This window comes from Urtica dioica, chromosome 8 (assembly GCF_054948205.1).
Source record: "Urtica dioica subsp. dioica isolate 48M chromosome 8, U.dioica_male_clone48M_v1_H2, whole genome shotgun sequence".
Lineage (NCBI taxonomy): Eukaryota > Viridiplantae > Streptophyta > Magnoliopsida > Rosales > Urticaceae > Urtica > Urtica dioica.
In genome coordinates this window covers 27536972-27558196 of record NC_142763.1, presented here as the reverse complement: position 1 = coordinate 27558196, position 21225 = coordinate 27536972, and the positions used below count along the sequence as shown (strand labels likewise).

The 21225-nt window shown below is 40.5% G+C and overlaps 2 protein-coding genes across 2 annotated transcripts; both read left to right on the top strand.

Moving 5' to 3' along the window:
* The first annotated feature begins 12850 nt into the window (after positions 1 to 12850).
* On the top strand, positions 12851 to 15872 carry RKF3 (receptor-like kinase in in flowers 3). Its single transcript, XM_089624356.1, has 2 exons — positions 12851 to 14688; positions 15175 to 15872. Exons 1-2 carry the CDS (start codon positions 13349 to 13351, stop codon positions 15680 to 15682), a joined length of 1848 nt encoding a protein of 615 aa, XP_089480482.1. The 5' UTR covers positions 12851 to 13348; the 3' UTR covers positions 15683 to 15872.
* Positions 15873 to 16998: 1126 nt separating this feature from the next.
* Positions 16999 to 21005, top strand: LOC149388815 (Major facilitator superfamily protein). The gene is made up of 19 exons (XM_089623082.1): positions 16999 to 17292; positions 17385 to 17595; positions 17678 to 17740; positions 17821 to 17910; positions 17994 to 18053; positions 18131 to 18196; positions 18306 to 18371; positions 18478 to 18553; positions 18674 to 18738; positions 18826 to 18918; positions 19001 to 19081; positions 19172 to 19256; positions 19373 to 19416; positions 19538 to 19600; positions 19731 to 19790; positions 19883 to 19936; positions 20028 to 20087; positions 20374 to 20488; positions 20595 to 21005. Exons 2-19 carry the CDS (start codon positions 17443 to 17445, stop codon positions 20708 to 20710), a joined length of 1410 nt encoding a protein of 469 aa, XP_089479208.1. The 5' UTR covers positions 16999 to 17292; positions 17385 to 17442; the 3' UTR covers positions 20711 to 21005.
* The last annotated feature ends 220 nt before the right edge of the window (positions 21006 to 21225 follow it).

Sequence of the window (21225 nt, the reverse complement as noted above, 5' to 3'; positions counted from 1 at the left end):
AATCCCCATATCCCAAACTAAGATCATTACAATTTACGAGTAAAATATCTTATCTCTTTGACTCTTTCACGATCGAAGCCAAGCCACAACCCACGATATAGTACGTTGATAATAATATTGTCACATACGCAAGCAAAAATGTTTCCGAATAGTTCATTTACGTACGTCAATATGAGGTTATTAATATGGACTGCCAGCCAAAATATAAGTGGGTGATGAATCTAGAAAATGCGATTTCATTGCAGTTCTTTATTGTCCATTTTTGTAGCAACGTGTACAAAATTTGCTTGACGGCGGAGAAACCACAACTAACTTGATTGCGATTGAAGGTTTCACACACATATCTTTTTATTGTATTGAAGAAGACCCTCTTACAAGCCATGTACGCCAATTGTGTCGTTATTACTTTATGGCGATTTGTTGTGTCGGTCCAACCAATTTTTTTCGGATACGTATGATGTCGCTTTATAGATTATAATCTCTTGTAATAATTGTGATCTCTTAATAACATTTCCAAAATATATGCGAAACTATGGACGAAGTAAAGAGTTTTCTCCAGAGGCTAAACGTTATTATAAATTTTAAATATTAGATCATTCTTATAATTGTGCATAAACAATATAACAATTGATTATAACGAAAAAAACACAAAACATTAACAATGTATTTCTGCACTTAATATTTTATTGTTTTCCATTTACACTTTTTTTATGTATAAACAAGTTCATTGTTTATATATGTACGATTAGATTAAACCAATTAATTGAATAACCAAATCACTAAAATTTGAAAATTTGCTAAATAATCAACTTTTTATAAATTTTAAATAGATAGCTATTATAGTATTGTGATATTCTTTAGACATATTTAACATTCTATTTATACCGTCGGAGTCTGATGGTTATTTATAATTATAAACAAATATTTATAACTATTAATGTCTTTTTAAGTTTGTTAATAAAATTTCGTGTCTATTTACTTAAAATTTATCAAAAAATGGTTATATGACAAAATTTGAGTTTTTATATGACTGTATCTCGTATCTATTATGTTTCTTGTTAAAATCTAAACTTATAATTCCCTATAATATATTAGTATTCTTTTTATTTTATAAATACATTTAAATTTGTATATTTTGATGTGGGATCCAACTCATGTAATTATTACAACTTAAGCCATTAGATATCATGCACTTTAATTCCGATTTTTCAATACTTTCCGCTATCACCGAGGGCTGCAGAAAATTCAATGAAACTATAAATCGGACTGAATTATTGGTTTTTCGACCAACAATCCACTTTTAAATGGTTTAAAACTTCTCTAGTCAAGTCCAATTCGATTTTTATTTTTATATGGTCCGGTCCGGTTTAAAATTTTTAATCACAATTTAGATCGGACCAGGCCGATTAATAGCCGATTAGTATATTTAAAAAAATATGTCTAAAATGGTTCGGTCTAAAAGTGGACCAAACGGTTATTATTTTAAAAATATATAATAAAAATAGGTAAAAAACGATCTGATCTAGAATAGTCCAAAACGATCTAAAACAGTCTGATCTAAAGCGGTCATGGTCTGAAACGGTTTCAACAAGATCAGACCGTTTTAATCAGTTTGGTCCGTTTCATTTTTTTTCATATTTAGTCAGATCTGATTTAATTTTTTTTTAAAATCGTTTAGACCGATTCAATTTGATTTCTTGACTGATTTTAAATTGGACTGTACCGTGAATACCCCTGATCGTTATCGTTGACAATCTCATTTTGCTAGCCATATTGTCTCCAACAACTAGCTAATTTTAATGTTTAGTGGAAGTATCTGCAATCATTACATTAATGAATCGATTCGAGCCAAGATGTTAGCTACATTAATATTTTTATCCTAATTCGGAGTTTGATTTTCTAGTGTAAAGTAGCTACTGTTTGTGCATGTCTCGTGGTATATATAAATTCTTGGAGCATTGAGATTTTATTTGAAAAGGAAAATTATCTCTGGGTTGTCCTCGTGTCTCTCATTATTTATGTCATTGGGAATTTGAGATGTCCCTATTTTAATTAGATGATTTCCATTTCGGGCATTAATTAGCAAAAATGATTTTCAAGACTTTTCATGCTCTTTGGCTACTTTCTTAATTGGATGATATGCAAAATAATATATTCATTTTTTATTCTTCTACAATATAAGATCCTCACTTCTGGGGAAAAATTTCGTCTCGCATGTGAACTCACATGAGGACTTCGACATTCTTTTTGAGGAAAAAAGACTCGGAACTATCTATTAAAAAATAGGAGTAACCCCCGCAATCACAGCATTAGACATTCTTGATCTAAAAAATAATAGAGATTTAGATCGAAAAAGATCCACCGCTAACATTAATGCTAACGTCAAGAACAGATGATAGCCCGATATGTGCACAACAAGCACAAAAAGAATAGAGGACGCAAGCTCTTTCAAATAACTCTTAATTGAAGGTGGAGAGATCCATCAAACCTCGGTCCATCACAAGGACAAAAAACGTTATCCGGTGCGACGAATGTCGCACCCAATACTTAAAATGTTGCACCTAAAAGTTTATTAGGTGCGATATTAGGTGCGACATCGTCGCACCGGATAACCCGTCGCAGAAGGTATTCGGTGCGACATGTCGCACCGAATAAGTACACCTTTAGGTGCGACATTTTTCAGGTGCGACTTACCGCACCTAATGCCCAAGTTATTTTCCTACGAAATTTTATAAAATTGGTGGGTAAATTCATATCGGGTGCGACAATGTCGCACCTAATACCGTTCCCGCCATGATATTCGGTGCGACAGTGTCGCACCGAATATGTTTTTTAAATTAAAAAAAAATACAAAATTAAAAAAGTAAATTAAAATTCATTTAAAATTAAATAAAAATTAATTAAAAAAATTCTAAATTAATTAGAAATAATATTCCGAAATAATTAGAAATAAAAATTAAATAGAATTCTTAACTAAATAATACAAATTCTTTCCAAAAAAAGCGAAAAAAATGAATTCCTAATTTTTTTTCCTATAAAACTTATCGATAGTAGAATTCCCTCTATCGAATAAGTTGCCAGAACTTCGAGAACCGCTTCCGCGTCCTCGTCCACCGCTGCCTGACGCGCTGCCGCTCGTTCCAAATGCTTCCCTTACATCAAATACGGATCGATTTCTGGACAATTGGTAAAAATGTACCACTCCGCCTTCTCTTTTTGGTCGTCATCTAAAACTATCGGCTTCATCATCCCGTAAGGCACACAGTTTTCAGACCGAAAAACACTAAGTTCTCGCACTTGAACTTCATCGACAGTTTTCTTATCTTCGAGATACCTTGCAACAAATGTCAATGCCTCTTCTACAACGTACGCTTCCGAAATAGAGCCTTCGGGTCTAGCTCTATTTCTGACAAATTGTTTTAACGTTCCAAGGTATCTCTCAATTGGGTACATCCATCGCATATGCACCGGACCGCCACACAATGCTTCATCTGGTAGATGAATTGCCACGTGAACCATGATCGTGAAAAAAGCTGGCGGAAATATCATCTCAAGCTTACACAATATCTCAATGATTGAATCTTGCGGTTTTTCGAGATCGTCCGCTCGCAGGGTTCTAGAACTGATCAACTTGAAAAAGTTGCAGAGCTCGGAGATCGTCTCTTGTATCGGTTTTGGCACAAAAGGGCGAATACCATCAGCCAACAGCCTCTGCATGATCACGTGACAATCGTGCGATTTCAAACCTGTGAGCTTCCCGTCAGCAGTTACATTTTTCTTCAAATTTCCAGCGAGCCCGTCTGGGAATTTAACAGATTGGAGGAACTCGGTAAAACGGTGTCTCTGCTCAAGCGTTAACGTATACACTGCTGGCGGTTTGTACCACCCATTCCTTTGTTGTCTCAAGTGTAGAGAAGACTTGATTTTCAAGTCCATCAAGTCCAATCTCGACTTCTCCGTATCGTAGTTCTTCTTTTCCAAGCTGAGCATCGTCCCGAGAAGATTCTCGCACACGTTATTCTCTATATGCATGACGTCCATGTTGTGCTTCAACTCCAATTCTGACCAGTAAGACAACTTATAGAAGATGCTCTTTTTGGTCCAATTCAATTCGCACTCAGCACGTTTTCGTTTACCGATATTTTTGCCGGTTGTCGTGGAAGAAACACTAGTCAACTGATCGAGTATGTCTTGCGCAGTCAACTTGACAGGTTTCTGGTGCTTCTCGTGACGATTTACGTAGTGATCAGTGCTTTTCCTCAATCGGTGAGGCGTAGGCAAGAATCGACGATGGTCATAGTCGACAATCCTGTTTCTAATTTTCATAGATGTCGTCTCAATGTTGCACGTGGGGCATGCAAGATACCCTTGGCCACTCCATCCCGACAAATACGATCGAGCCGGAAAGTCGTTTATCGTCCATAGAAGCGCGTCACGCAACCGAAACACTTCATCATTCGCCCCGTCTCGCACTTGGAACCCAGTATCCCACAATTCTTTCAACTCTTCAACTAGTGGTTCTAAAAACACGTCCATGTTTTTTCCAGGTGAGCTCGGTCCAGGTATCAAAAGCGTCAGCATCAAATACTCTTTTTTCATGCACAACTAAGGTGGCAAGTTGTACGCAGTTAGTACAACGGGCCACATACTATACGCTAGACTCATTTCCCCAAACGGATTGAACCCATCAGAAGCTAGTCCTAGACGTACATTACGAGGCTCTGCAGCGAAATTTGGGTATCTCTCATCACTAGTACAATTGATAGCATCAGGTGCGACAAAAGTTGCACCTGAAAGCACCAATGTCGCACCTGAAAGTATCATCAGGTGCGACTTTAGATGCGACAAAGTCGCATCTGAAAGTCCGCACCTGATGATTTTAGGTACGACTTGTCGCACCTGAAAGTCATCACTATCAGGTGCGACATTTTAGGTGCGACTTCTCGCACCAAACGTCGCACCTAAATATCCTAAAAAAAAAACTACAGACAATCAGATGCGACAAGTCGCATCTGATACCTTCGCCGGAAAAGTATCAGATGCGACTAGTCGCATTTGATAGTAATTCCCCGCTTAATATTTGGCGGGTTACAGTACGATCAGATGCGACTAGTCGCATCTGATACTTTTCCCGCGAAGGTATCAGATGCGACAAGTCGCATCTGATTGTCTGTAGTTTTTTTTTTTTTTTAAATGCTGATTCTAATAGAATCAGCCTATTAATTATTTAAAAATTATAATTTAAAAAATTATTTAAAAATTAATTAAATAATTTTTTTGTTAAATTAAATAAATAATTTGAATAATATTAATTAGAATAATTATATAAATAATTTAATAGAAATTCTAATATTAAATTCATAAAATTTGATAATTTACGTTCAATAAATTAAAAAAATTACAATCTATTCTTTTTGTTTCCCTTTTTCACTCGAAGTCTTCCAATTCTGGAATGCACGGCCTCCTTTTCCGCCAGATCTTCCTCGTGCGCCTTGGCGGCCTGGTGCGCTGGCGCTCGAACGATGTCGCTGAAATTCTACCGAACTTGGCGTCTGATCAGCATTTGGCATTGAAGCGGATGGCGGCGTCTGAACATTCGGCATTGAAGCGGATGGCGGCGTCTGAACATTCGGCATTGAAGCTGATGGCGGCGTCGTCCCAGGGTGCAGCGTCGCGGGGGATGTCTGCATGGGAGACGGATGCTGCTGTGTGTAGGCAAAGAACTGTCGCTGAAACGTCTCCATCTGAGCTCGTTGCTCACGCCTCATCTCTTCCATTGCAGCCTGTTGTGCGGCCAACGCTGCTTGTAGCTCGGATTGAATAAGTTCGGAGTTTTTAGACTAATTGATTCGAAACTCTACCGAAATTTCGGCAGAGTTTCCCCTATTATACTGACAAACCAAAAACCTGCAAAATTATTTAAAAACATATACAAACCATCCAGAACTATCTTACAAATTAGCTCAGCCCTACACCGAACCTCCGTGGTTCGGTCACAACATTTTATAAATGAAAAAACCAAATAAACAAAATATCACAAACTATCAAAACACTTCACAAACTATTTTTCTTATTTAAACTTACAATTTCATTTCATGTTAAATCAAATGAAACTAATCACAAATTCATTAACTTCATTTTAACCTAAACTTCATTTTATACTAAACATGTCACAAAACATCAAAACATGTCACAAAACACAAATAAAACTTAGTTTTAACCTAAACTAATTAAATTATTAAACATGTGACATCATCAATTACAATTACTAATCAATTTCAAAGTAGCATGTTACAATTACAATTTTAATTTCATTAAATAATTTTAAACTAAATAACCTATTCATGTAATTATTAGACTAATTACAATTCCTAATTGATAAATTACAATAAATCAAAACTAATTAAAACAAAACAAATTTAAACTAAACATTAACCTATACTATATCACAAACTATATCAAACATGTCAAAAAACAATGAAAACTTAATTTTAACCTAAACTAATCACATTATTAAACAATTGAAGATATCATATTAATACTAATTAAGTTACAATCAATTTAAACTTTTAACCTAATTAAACTAATGGAATTATTAAACTTAACAAAATTACTAAACATGTAAATTATCAAATTAATACTAATTAAGCTACACATATATATACAAATTAATTTCTAACACATATAAACTTAATCTAATTAAAATTACTTAACACCATATACAAATTAATACCTAACAAATATAAACTAAACATACAATATACAATATACTAATTACACATATACAATATATAAACTAATAATACCTAAATAGGAAAAAAAAATACTAACTTGGCCGGGACTCTCGGAGAAGGAAGGTCACCCCGTCGATGCGACTAACGGCCCTGCGTCGGAGAGGAATTGGGCTCGGCCGAACAGGGCAGGTTCCGGCTATTGGCTGGGACTCGGAGGACAGGAACTCCGCAGCAGGGGTTGAGCGCAGGGCGAGGTCCGGAGGCACGGGACGACGATCGAGGCTGTGAGAGAGGGAGAGAAACACTAAGAGAGAGAGCGAGGCAGAGAGGGAGCGAATTCAGTGAGCGGGAGAGAGAGAAATACCGGTTTGGTGGCCGAGGAGCTGCTGGCGGCGGCGGAGCGCGGCAGCGGCGGAGGTCCCACCAGCGGCGGAGCGTGGCTGGTGGCGCGCGCGGCTTGGTGGAGGAGCTGCTGGCGGCGGCGGAGCGTGGCTGGTGGCGCGCGCGGCTTGGTGGAGGAGCTGCTGGCGGCGGCGGAGCGCGGCGGAGGTGGTAGACAGAGAGAAGGTTTTTTTTCGAGAGAGAGTGGTTTTTTTTCAAAAATAGGCTGTTGAAATGAGGAAGACGAAGTGCAGACGATTTTGTTTTATTGAAAAACCTAACTTTCAGGTGCGACATTGTCGCACCCGAAAGATCTATCAGGTGCGACTAGTCGCACCTGATAATATCTTAAAAAAAATAACCCAGGATGTCACGTCAATCCTGAATGAAATAATGAGGGGGAGAATTGGCCCGCTTAAAATTTTGAAACTATCAGGTGCGACAAAGTCGCACCTGATAGTTTTTATGACTTTCGGGTGCGACTAGTCGCACCCGATACTCAAAAGCAGAAAACAATTTTAGCGAAATTTTTAACACTTCGGGTTGACAATCTGGTGCGACTAGTCGCACCGGAAAGTCATTTAGATGCGACTTTTAGGTGCGACTAGTCGCACCTGATAGTCATGCGCATCAGAAAACCAAATTTGTAGTAGTGCATCTAGATTCTTCCACGTCGAACCATCCACAGGATGTCGCAAAACGCCTTCTTCTTTGACGCGATCTCGTTCGTGCCACTGCATCTCAAGTGACGTGTGTCGAGAAGCGTACAATCGCTTCAATCGATCTTTCAAGGGAAAGTATCGTAATATCTTTTGTGATACATTCTTCCCGGTTGGCTTCCATCTGCTCTAATTGCAAATTGGACAAACTTCTGCTTTCTCGAGATCTTTTCGAAATAACACACAATCGTTGATGCACGCATCGATCATATCGTATTCCATGCCGAAACGCTTCAGCTTCGCCTTTGCCTCGTAGTGTTTTTCCGGAATTCGATAACCAATTGGATGAGACTTCCTCAAGAGCTGAAACAGTTCTGTAAACGACTTGTTCGTCCAATGGTTCGTGACTTTGATGTGCATCAACGAAACCAAGAACGACAAAGACGAAAACTCTTTGCATCCAAGGTATAATTCTGCTTCCAACTCGACGAACAAGTCTTCCACTTGCTCATCTGCTCGCACTTCACTCGGAGTCGGATCCGTAAAATCGTCGAAGTCCTCGTGATCCATAATATCATGGAGAGCATCGTGCAATCCACCAACTCCTCTTTGGTTAGTCTCGCTGGCATCTTCTACAATTCGCCGTTCGCCGTGATGATACCATTCGGTGTATCCCGGGGTAAACCCCTTGTTCAAAAGGTGATTCTTTACGACCCCGATGTCCAGACATCTCACGTTATTGCAAGACTTACAAGGACAACGATAATGACCGTTTTCGTTCGGGAGTTTGCTTGCAACGCGGATAAACTCGTTAACCCCTGTTTTAAATTGCAAACTCAACCGATTGTTCTCGGTAATCCAGTCCCTACTTGGATTTAACATTCTTTTGAATGAGACAGGAAATTGGGAGATAAAAATGAATCGTTAGAATTCATTTTGTAAGAGTGAATTATTGACATTGAGAGGTAAAATTGAGAGTGAATATTTGAAATTTAAAGTGAATTGTTATGAAATTGAGAGTGAAGAATTGTTAGGAAATTGAGAGTGACTCGTTAACATTTGAAAGCTTCGAGATCGAATTAGTGAGAGTGAAAGAGAAATTGTGAAAAATATATATTAATTTGAAAAAATGGTTAGAATTCGTTATATTACATATAGTTATTATTCTACCGAAAATTCGGCAAAGTTTCCCCTAAAATATTGACTAACCAAAATCTGCAATTTAAATAAAAAAAAACATATATAACCAACAAGGTCTATCCTATTAACATACTAAATACTAAACCGAGCCTCTGTGGCTCGGTCGCAATAAATTTTCAATAATTACATTCAATGTAACATGTTTAACAATAATTACATACTAAATACTAACAGACGATTATCAATTTCAATATTCCAATTCAACTTTCTACTTTCAACATCTAACAATTTAACTCAACATTCCAATTTCAACATTTATTTATTTTAATTTCAACCATTTAACTCAATATTCTAATTTAAACATATACTCATTTCAAATTGTTATATTCTAATTTAAACATATATTCATTTCAAATTCAATTTCAATTTCAATTTTCAATTTCAATCTAAAATATAACAATTATATAAATATTGTCACTCACCTTCAATGGCGAGGTAACACGGTGTCGGGCTGGGCAGCGACGATGAGGCAGCTTCGCTGATTGGCACAGATTGCGACGGTGGGGGCAGCGGCGGTGTCGACGAGCGGGACTTGTAGTTGGGAGCGGGACGAACCTGCTAAGAGACCGAGTGAGATGACGATAAAGGTGAGAGAGAGAGAGATGTACCGGGGAACAGCGAGCGGCGGTGGCTGGACGTGGGGCAGGGGCGGCGGGACTGGACGTGGGGCAGTGGCGGCGGGGCTAGACGTGGGGCAGGGGCTGGTCACGGCGGCGGGGCGACGGGCTGGTCACAGCGGGCTGGTCGGAAATGGAGAGAGATGAGTGATTGAAAGAGAGAAGGGGAAAGAGAGATAGATACATACCTTGGAGACGACGGTGGCTGGACGTGGGGCAGCGGGCTGGACGTGGGTCACGGCGGCGGTGGCTGGACGTGGGGCAGCGGGCGGTGGTGGCTGGATGTGGGGCAGCGGGCGGCGGTGGATGGACGTGGGGCAGCGGGTGGCGGTGGCTGGACGTGGGTCACGACGGCGGTGGCTGGACGTAGGGCAGCGGGCGGCGGTGGCTTGACGTTGGTCACGGCGGCGGGGGAGATCACGGCGAAGGAAGATGAAGGAGTTGGAGAGAGAGACAGTTAGATAGAGAGAGAGAGAGGCTGTGGCTCGAGGAAGAAGACGCTCGAGTATTTAAAATACCCTAAACTATTAGGTGCGACAATGTCGCACCTAATATCGCACCTAAAAACATATTCGGTGCGGAAATGTCGCACCGAATATGTTTTTAGGAAACCAAAAAAAATTCGTGGGAATTTCTGACCGTTTCAATTTTTAAACTCATTAGGTGCGACACTTGTCGCACCCAATAGTATTAGGTGCGACAGATTTGTATTAGGTGCGACAAAGTCGCACCGGATATCACTAATCATCAGCGAAATTTTTAGTCGCTTGAAGGACTATCTGGTGCGACATGTCGCACCTAATATGTGCTTAGGTGCGACATGTCGCACCTAATACCCTTCCGCACACAATATGTTAATTTGTAGTAGTGCATTGACGTCTAACCAAGGTTCGCTTTACCGTTACTGTTTTCGTTTCGAGACTCCAATTTTGGGGGTAAACCATTTACTGGAGTGGAAACCAAAGGTATTCAGACAAAAAATAGAAACCGGTATCGCTAGGAAACCGTTTGCTTTTTGGAGAGAAAACCGATAAAAATTGTGGGAAATAGGGGGGTATTCAGACAAATATTTTGTAAAAATAATAATAATTTTCATAGTTCATACTTCATATATAGTTCAAACCAAGGTTTGACTTTCCGAGGAAATCGGACGGAAATCGACCGAAAACCGCCTTACTGGAGAAGACCGGCAACAGTTCGCTAGTAACCGTTTCCGTTCGAATTTTTTGGTGCTTTGTGTTCGTCGCATCCCTTTTTTGTCAACTTTCCTTGGATTTCGGCAAGTAAGTTTCGGTGGTTTCTCAGATTTTGGGATTTTTTATATATTTTTTTTATTCTAATCCATGATTTTAAGGGTTTGAGCAATTAATATGAGTTTATTGGTTATTTTGTATGATTTTCTATGTATTTTTAGGTTTAATCCGAATTAAAATATTGATTTTTAATCCGAATCTGAGTTTTTTTTATGTTGTAGATGATGATTTGATGATGAATATGATGATTATGATGTTCTTGAGTGGATGTTCTTGAGATGAATACGATGTTTATGATGTTTAATGATGATGAATGATGTTCTTGAGATGAATATGATGATTTGATGAATGATGATGTTTAATGATATGCAAATGATATTTATTGATGATGAATGATGTTCTAGATTAGCCATGGCTATCGTTGACCTTACCTTAGATTTATGTCATACAGGAGGAGGAGATAGAGGAAGAAGAGCTAGCGGGAATGAGATCATTCATCAATAACGAAGAGGATGTGGCTCTGAAGGAGATGACAGGAGCCTGGGAAAAGCAAGAGTAGTTGTGTGAACTCAGTCGCGCTTTTGTTGTTTTAGCTTCTTCATCTGTAAGAACTGTTTGAATTTTGGAAATGTTTTGAAATATTTGCTTATTCTTCCTTGATGCTTGCAGTATGTGTGAACTCGCTCGGCACTTCACCCATGCCTCGCTCGACCTTCACACCTTGTTCCTCATCCGGCTTGCTCAACCCCTTTAGAAAGATTCGATCTCTCGCCCTTCACTTGAGGTTTGGCCCCTCGCATGACGGTTTGGCCTCTCACTCTTCGCTTCACCTAAGCCCCACCCTCCCCACCAAGGTTCGGTCACTTTAGCCCATCTGTCTCCCAAGCCTTCTTCCAAGCTTTCTTGGCTCCTTTATAAATACCCCACTCTCAGCGCAAGACATCGATAATCAATCTTTTGAACTCAATTTCTCTCTCTCTCTCTCTCTCTCTCTCTCTCTCTCTATATATATATATATATATATATATATAACTTTAATTCACACTTCACCCGAACTAATGTTGAGTGTCAGGCGTGTGCTACGAGACCCTCTAAATAGTGTTCACTTTCTTTGTTTTATTCAGATGATGTCGAACTATCATAACTAAATTTATGGCGAAGAGAAAGACACATAGTGTTAAATCCGAATATCATGGGTGAAAACCATCACCTGATTACATTATCGAATCATGTTGAATAAATTAAGAAAACATAAAACAATAGCGGAAGCTTATCTAATGAATCCATGACGGTTCATCTTCTAGATCGAGAGCCCTTTGTTTCTTTCTGGTTCACTCTAACGACGGAATATCATAAAATGACAAGTGATATGTGTGATCTAGGGACCTACTGTGTGTATAGACTACCATTGTGTTAACATAACGAGCTTTTTATTTCAGCCCATCACAAAAATAGAAGACATAATGATCTACACATTAAATGCTCACAACCTATTAGATACATTAAAGTCCAATATCCGTAAACTGTATTACATCACTTTTAACGGACAATCTTTATTGACATTCCACAACACATAGTTATTTAACATATAAGTCCAACGTTGGATTAAGAATCCAACCCATAGTTCATGATCTTTTGATTTTATTGCCTTTCCTAAAGTTATTTATAAATTTTAGTATTTTTGGTTGTATCCATACCATAGATAATAAGTAGCAATGATTTTACAACTTTGTTTAAGAAACCGACACGTGGCTTAACCAAACGACGACACGTGGCTATTTATTTTCTTTTTCCTCTTTTTCTCTCCCGCCTCTCTCTCTTCCTCTGATGTTTTTTTTTTTTTTTTTTTCATTTCCTTTCATCTTTTTCCCCCTCTCTCTCTCTTTTATCTTCTCTCTCTTTTTGTTTTCTCTGTTTCCCACGCGCGCAAGCGCGTTTATTGAACTAGTCTCTTTATAATCACAATCCTCTAGAACTCGACATAAAAACAGTTGTAACCATCTCTTTAACACACGTAGTAGCATCACAAGGCCGTCCATTTGTTTTTCCCACACGTGGTATAGAGCGATCTAAAAAACAATATTAACATTAATTAGCTCATAAACCTAATTTTAACACAATATCATACATTTAGAATTAAAATTTTTAGACCCTCCTATTTTAAAATAGGTAATATACTTAATTTTCACTATTTGTAAAAAAAAAAAAAACACCCCCAGATAAATAAGTGCTTCTAAAAAAAAAAAAAATACATCCAAAGTCAAAGAGAGCAGATCACAAAATAAAGGTGTCACTCACACCTCACTTGGATTGGGCCAAAATAGAGACAGATAAAAAGGAAACCAAAAAAGAAAAAGAAAAAAGGTGGATGGTGGAGGCGGCATGTTGTAAGAAGAAGGAATGTGAATGGCAGCTTCCTTTCCCAAAGTCAGAGCCAGCCACCGTGGGCGGGACGAGGTAGGTACTTTTGAGTTTGACTCTCTTTCTCTCTCCAATTCCAAACAATGGCGAGTTACTCTCTCCTCATCATCACCCTCCTCCTCCTACTCTCCGTCCACCCCAAAAACGCATCCACGTCAGCAGCATGCCCCCTGGACTTCTCCATCCTCCGCCGCCTGGCCCCCTCCGGGCCGCAGCCCTCCGTGGACGCCGCAACGGAGTGCAGGTACATCCTCCTCTCCCTGCGCCTCCTCTTCTCCGACCACCTCCGCCGCACCGGAAGCTTCCTCCCCCCTCCCTCCGCCGCCGAGTCGTGCTGGTCCGGCTTCCAGTCCCTCCTCGACCCCCGCCGCCGCTTCGACATCCGCTCCTCCTGCGGCTTCCGCACCGACTGGATCTCCCGGGGCTGCATGAACATCACCACCCGCGCCCAGTTCGAGTCCCTCGTCCCCGCCGCCGCGCTCGCCGACGTGGCCTCCCGCTGCGACCAGCCCCTCATGAACGCCTCTCCCTGCGCCTCCTGCACCACCGCCCTCGTCGACCTCCCCGCCTTATACCTCACCGGCAGCTCCCCCGCCAACCTCTCCGACTGCACCGCCTTCCCTTCCATCTACGCCGCCGCCTTCTCCAACCACCTCGGCCCCGCCGACCCCGGCACCGCCACCTGCCTCTTCAACCTCAACTTCCCCCGCCCCCACTCGCCCACCAAAATGAGCCGCGTCGTCGTCCTCGCCGTCGTCGTCGCCGTCACAGCCCTCTCCGCGGCCGCCCTGGCGGTCGCCGGAGCTCTCTGGTGGGCCCGGCGGCGGAGGCGCGCCAGGAGGGAGGCGGCCGCCGCGGAGAGGGAGCGCGGGCTCGGCTCCGTGATGGACTCGATCAGCAACGGCGGCAGCGGCAGCCTCGTCAAGTACAGCTTCGAGGAGGTGAAGAAGGCGACGGGGAACTTCTCGAGGCACAACATAATCGGGCGCGGAGGGTACGGGAACGTGTACCGCGGGGTGCTCGGGGACGGCGCTGAGGTGGCGCTGAAGCGGTTCAAGAACTGCTCGGCGGCCGGGGACGCGGGGTTCGCGCACGAGGTGGAGGTGATCGCGAGCGTGAGGCACGTCAACCTCGTGGCGCTTCGCGGCTACTGCACCGCCACCACGCCGTACGAGGGCCACCAGAGGATCATCGTCTGCGACCTCATGGCCAACGGGAGCCTCCACGACCACCTCTCCGACGAGCTGCGCCGCGGGAGGCTCTCGTGGCCGGCGCGGCGGAAGATCGCCCTGGGGACCGCTCGCGGGGTGGCCTACCTCCACCACGGGGCCCAGCCCGCCATCATCCACCGCGACATCAAGGCCAACAACATCCTCCTTGACGACTCCCTCGAAGCTCGGGTCGCCGACTTCGGCCTCGCCAGGTACGCCAAATATCAACCTTATCACTCTTTTCATCACTACCCAAGAAGTAAAAAAAAAGAAAAAAAAAAAAAGACATAGGGGAAGGAATAGAGCATTAAAGCTAATCTCCTCAAGGAGTTGATCCAGTGGGAAAGACGAATACCGCGCAACAACTTCGGACCACTGAATTAGCCTCCAGCCGATTATCTCAGGGACTCGTGGATTCTACACCACGATTCTAAAATAAATTAGAGACCCCAAGGGGTCTGGACGCAATAATTAGGGCCACTAGGGTAGTCTCCTGATCGATAATGCCAAGGCCACGTGAATTTTAGTCGGGTCTAACCCGGACACTACGGTTATAAAATTTAGCTGGATTTCTTCTGGCTAGCTTCACCCCCGAGGCGGGGAAATTTTTGACTGGTAACTCAGTAGAGTTGAAGCAGTAAAGCATGATTATAGCTGAAAGAGTAGTATATTTCTTAAAAGTGAATTTTTTTTTCTAGGTTCACCCCGGAGGAGGGGATGATGGCGAGCCACGTGAGCACGCGGGTGGCGGGAACAATGGGGTACGTAGCTCCCGAGTACGCTCTGTACGGACAGCTGTCGGAGCGCAGCGACGTGTACAGCTTTGGTGTGGTTCTGCTGGAGCTGGTGAGCGGGAAGAGCGCGCTGCTGGAGGGGCCGGAGGGGCAGCCGCTGCTGCTGACGGACTGGGCGTGGGCCCTCGTGAGGGAGGGGCGGGCCCACGACGTGGTGGAGGACAACGTCCCCCTCAAGGGCCCCCCCGAGGAGCTCGAGAGGTACGTCCTCGTCGCCCTGCTCTGCTCCCACCCGCAGGTCCTCGCCCGCCCCACCATGGACCAAGTCGTCAAGATGCTCGAGTCCGATCTCTCTCTCCCTTCCATCCCCGAACGCCCGCTCCCGATCGTCGCCCACATCGAAGACATCGAGCGCTCCATGAGCAGCGCCAGCTCAGCGTGTCATCCCTCGCCACGCGGACCGCCCTCTTGATTGGCGTATCTGGATTTTTTTTTTTGAGTTTTGATCCTGGGAAACCCCAAATGATTGGTGTATGTAGTTTGTAGCTCTGTGTATGTATATATGTGTATGTAATACTAGCTGGGTGCCACATTCTTTCACTCTTTTTTTTTAATGCTCAGGCGATTCGGCAAGAAATGTTACTTTGATCTGAGTTTGAAGCTGATCCTTTCTGTTTATATTAGTAGTATATTTTTTTTGTGGCTGGAAAATACAAGCACATAGCTGATACAAGTTCAACATCAGAATTCCTCTACGCGCAGTTTAAAATTATATACTTTATTACAAGAATTTATTACTGTATGTGTTTTATACGTTTGAAAATTTAGAAAACATATTGTAAGCAATTGGAAAATAAAAAAAAGCATTACTAAAAAATGGCATGTAGAAAACACTCAAAATATTTTCTTATGGCTTAAAAAAAAAATCTCTTTTAGGTTGATACAAAAGTCAAATTTAATTGTGGAAATAGCTTTTAATAGTTGTTTTTCATAAAAAAAAAATCAATATTAGCTGCTAAACTTTTTATTTTTAATAAATAACCGTTTTAATTTTTAAGTGTCCATTTTGCATTTAATAACTTTTAACCAAGTTTCAAACTGTTGACCGGATTTTTAATAATTATTAACCAAATTTCAGTCATTAATCAAATTTCAATATACCAATATTTTGAATTAGATTTCTATAATTGTTAATCAGATTTCAATAACTATTGATCATATTTTAATAATTGTTGATCATATTTCAATAAATGTTGATCAGTTTTGGAACATATGAGTATTTTTGTGTAGAGAAAAGAGAAATGATTATTGTCGAAATGTTTTTAAAATATAAGTGAAATATAAAAAATGATTTACGTTTTAAGTTAATTATGTAATTTTCTCAATTTAGATGGGAGATTGTGTAACTAAAAACAAACTCCTCGTATTACGGGGGAGGGATTGCTAATCTTTACTTGCATTGCATGGTCATCTCTCTCCTCTCGTAAGTAATCATTTGAAAATCCCAAGGGCTCTACAGAAATTTGGACCTCATATGACACGTACTTTGTGATGTCGATCCCTGCAGAGTTTGGCCAAAAAAAAAAAAAAAAAAAAAAATTAAGATTAGTATTTCCTGGTGGCTTTCGGATTTGGACAGAGACGGAAGACAATTGTCTTTTTGACTTGTCGTGACGCTTTTGATAACAGGTAATTACGTTTTATTTTTAAACATAAAAGCAGGTAATTACGTTTTGAATCTTGATTCACCTTCACCATGTGATTATACGGCAAAACGACGAGATTCAAATACATTAAATTTCAGAATTAGTTGGACATGCACGGGAAGGAAATAAATAAAATCTTATTTGCAGATTTGATTTGAATCTTGTTGGTTATGCAAATGAGCGCATTACTGTGACCTGTAAATGAATATGTACCGTCCTTTATTTTAATAAATCCAAGACCAAAGGTCTCCAACAATTGTCAAACGTGTTTGGTTTTGTACCAGTTTAAAACTGACAAGCCAGAGTGTGGAATACGAAATTTAGTCCAGACTCGGGACTTGAAGAAGGAAAACTTATTCAGTGCTCAAATTTCCATGTATGTATGATTGCCTATATCTTCAACTTCTGGGTTTCTTTGCTTTATTCAACCCTTTTCAAGCTTCTCCTCTCTTTGCTATGTTTTCATAGATACCCAGATTATAACCAATTGGAGTGGAGGTTATATAGAAAGAGAAAGAGATCAGATATGGCGATCAAAGAGCAAGAAGAGACTAAAGAGCCACTCATGGCTGCTGAGAATGGATCTACCAGTGAAAACCTCGGAGAACATGGTCATCCATGGATGGTTTATTTCACCACTTTTGTTGCTGTGTGTGGTTCTTATGAATTTGGGACTTGTGTGAGTCTCTCTCTCTCTCTCTCTCTCTCTCTCTCAGTTTCAGTTTGTCAATTGTATTATCATTGCTTGGATTTGGAAACAGGCTGGTTATTCATCGCCCACTCAATCTGCCATAAGGAAAGACCTTAGTTTGTCTCTGGAAGAGGTATGTTGTGATTTCAAGAAGTCTTCTTCATTAGACAGTTGAGACGAGAGGCTTCTTATCATTTTTTTTACAATGTGAAGTACTCTCTGTTTGGCTCCATATTGACATTTGGCGCGATGATCGGCGCAATAACGAGCGGTCCAATCGCCGACTACATTGGCCGAAAAGGGGTAAGCAAAAAGAGTGCGAGTCTCTTCTGAGACGAGAAACACAACACATTCACTCATTTACTTTTGTAATGAAATGAACGCAGGCGATGAGAGTGTACGCGGTTTTCTGCGTGGCAGGCTGGCTTGCCATTTACTTCGCCGAGGTGCGTGCAAAAATAAATACCCGTTGCTTGTGAAGAAAGTTACAGTAATATCTAAACCTCTCAATCTTGAATTCCAGGGGGCTGTGTCTTTGGACATCGGAAGATTGGCCACGGGATATGGAATGGGAGCGTTTTCTTACGTGGTACGTCTTTCTATCTCGAAAGCTTCATTTATTGCTATATCTGATGGATAAAACAATATTTCGTTCTCGACAAGTTTGGTTGCTTGGTTTGGTCTGGTTCTTCAATTAGGTGCCAGTCTTCATTGCTGAAATCGCGCCCAAGAATCTTCGAGGATTACTGACCGCAACAAATCAGGTAAAATTATCTCTGAGAAGTCCGAGATTTGGCTAGAATTGCAATATTTATTTCTACATATGTAATTGTGGACAATATTTTGAATTTTAATTTTCCGACTTTGCAGTTCATGATTTGTGCCGGAGTGTCGGTCTCCTTCATCATTGGGAATGTGTTATCATGGAGAACTTTGGCAATAGTTGGTAAAAACAAAAACAAAAAACTCTTGCATAAAATTTCGAATTCGAAAGTTTTAAATAGTAAATCACCTGATAGCAAGTGATAGTCGGAGAGATTCTCTCAATACTTGAGCCATTTTGCAGATCTTATCCCATGTGCTATTCTACTTTTCGGCCTCGTCTTCATCCCCGAATCTCCCAGATGGCTGGTAAGAAAATACCAAACTTTAAAGTAGAAAAAAAAATTCAATTACCTTTTTGCATAGATCTCAAACAAGCTTGGATTATTAATGCAGGCTAAAACGGGACGCCGAAAGGAGTTCGAATCATCTCTGCGTAAACTTCGCGGTAGAGACGCCAACATATCTCACGAGGCAGCTGAAATCCAGGTTTTTTTTTTTAATTTTATTTTATTTTCATAAAATCGATCCTACTCTACCTAGGAATTCATACCGATGTTTTTGGTTGCAGGATTACATTACACTGCTTGAACAGCTTCCGAAGGCGAAGCTGTTGGACTTGTTTCAAAGGAGATACTCGCGCTCTGTCATCGTAACGATCTTCTTTCCATGACAAAGTAGAGTAACACAATAGAAACACACTTTCCAGCTTAATTTCAATGCACTTTTTGTCAATGTTCAGATCGGAATCGGGCTGATGGTTTGCCAACAATTCGGAGGGATCAATGGAATCTGCTTCTACACCAGCAGCATTTTCGAGTCAGCAGGTACTTTGGAACTTGATTTCATTGTCTAACATGGGTCTCAATGTTAAATATTTTTTCAGCCATGAATTACCTAACATATATTTTTCATTTTTTTTTCCTCCTCTGAAATGCATCAGGATTCTCTGCCACCATCGGAACTACTATATACGCGATTCTTCAGGTTTTCGAATTGTCACCCTTTTCATTATCCTTGTTTATTTTATGTCCTTACTCCCAAAAGAGATGATGAAATAAAAAAAAAAAAGTAGAATCAAACAACCCAACTATTCGTTCATTTGTAGGTTGTGGTGACCGGCCTTGGCGCTGCAGTGATCGACAGAGTTGGAAGAAAGCCTCTGCTACTGGTAAAAAAATAAGATATATATCTTCCAAGCCACAATGATTACATATTCAATTTAAGATATATATATATATATATATATATATATATATATATATTTTTTTTTTTCTAATAATATTTCTGAAATGATCAAGGTTTCGGGTACGGGACTGGTAATAGGCTGCCTTCTACCAGCCCTTTCGTTCTACCTCAAGGTAAAATATCAATAAATAAAAAGTATTCTTTAGTTACTTAGATTTACACCGGTAAAATAAGCTCATTTACTTATTCTTTAATGGCGAACCAGGTTCATGAATTGGCACTCCATGCAGTTCCCATACTAGCTGTATCTGGCATACTGGTAATCCACAAAGCTTAAAAGCCTATCATGTTTTTTGTCTATCGATTTTACAGATCTCGAATATAAACCGGTTTGCATATTCTCATCTCAGGTTTACATAGGATCGTTTTCAGTTGGAATGGGAGCGGTTCCTTGGGTCATAATGTCCGAGGTATACAAAGTGGCTATAATTGATTAAGAATAGATTACCTTGCATACCGACTTTTCAAATTTAAATAGCTATTTTTCTTGTTTACAATTTATTTACTTTTTTTTTTCTTACTATTTACAGTTTCAACTTAAAAAAAAAAAAAAAAAAAAAACCGGTTAATTTTTTTTTTTTTTTTTAAGTCAGTATTCTTGAAATGAGCGTGAAAAATTGGTATCTGCATAATTTCTCCGTTTTTCATCAATTTGAATGTCAGATTAAAATATTATAACACATATACGCATTGCAGATATTCCCTATAAATATAAAAGGCCAGGCTGGAAGCTTGGCAACGCTAGTGAACTGGTTCGGGGCGTGGTTGATTTCCTACAGCTTCAACTTCCTCATGTCATGGAGCTCCTACGGTAATGCAATGTGGTTATGAACATATATATGTATATAGTCAAGTGTTTCGCAGATGAGGCTTTGTCGAGATACAGAGATTTACTGGTACGTTCTGGTTTGTTTCAGGGACCTTTATTCTTTACGCAACGATCAATGCTCTGGGCATAGTGTTCATCATCTTTGTCGTCCCTGAAACGAAGGGAAAGACCTTGGAGCAAATCCAATCAGCAATTAATGTGTAGAGAGCTGAATGAGGAAAAATGAGTGTTCGAGAGAGCCATTTTATATTCGGGATATCATTATAGCTTCGAATCCTCACGATACATTGTATCCATTGTTTTACATAAACTTTAGAGGAACTGAATCTAGGTTCTTTTTAATTGTATTATTTGAAGCTCAATCTAGCCTTTTAACTTAAAAGCTTAGATTGAGAATCAATGAATATGGAGTTCTTTGAATGAATATGGAGTTCTTTGAATGTTTTACCGCGAACAACACACTTTAATCATTTATGACGATCCCTCCAAACAAGCACAGGCTTATCGCCAAATGTCTCTTTTATTACGAAGACCACCGGGTCGCGAAGCTTATCCCGGGGATGTTTTTTTGTTTGCATTCACGCATTTTGGCACATTCTGTTCTGCGATATTTGAGAATCACCGTAGCTCGTCAAGTCAAACTGGTACTTGTCCTCGTTCCCTTTGGATTTCCTTCTTGATCAATAACCGTGCATTGTCATCATATCGTATTATTATCG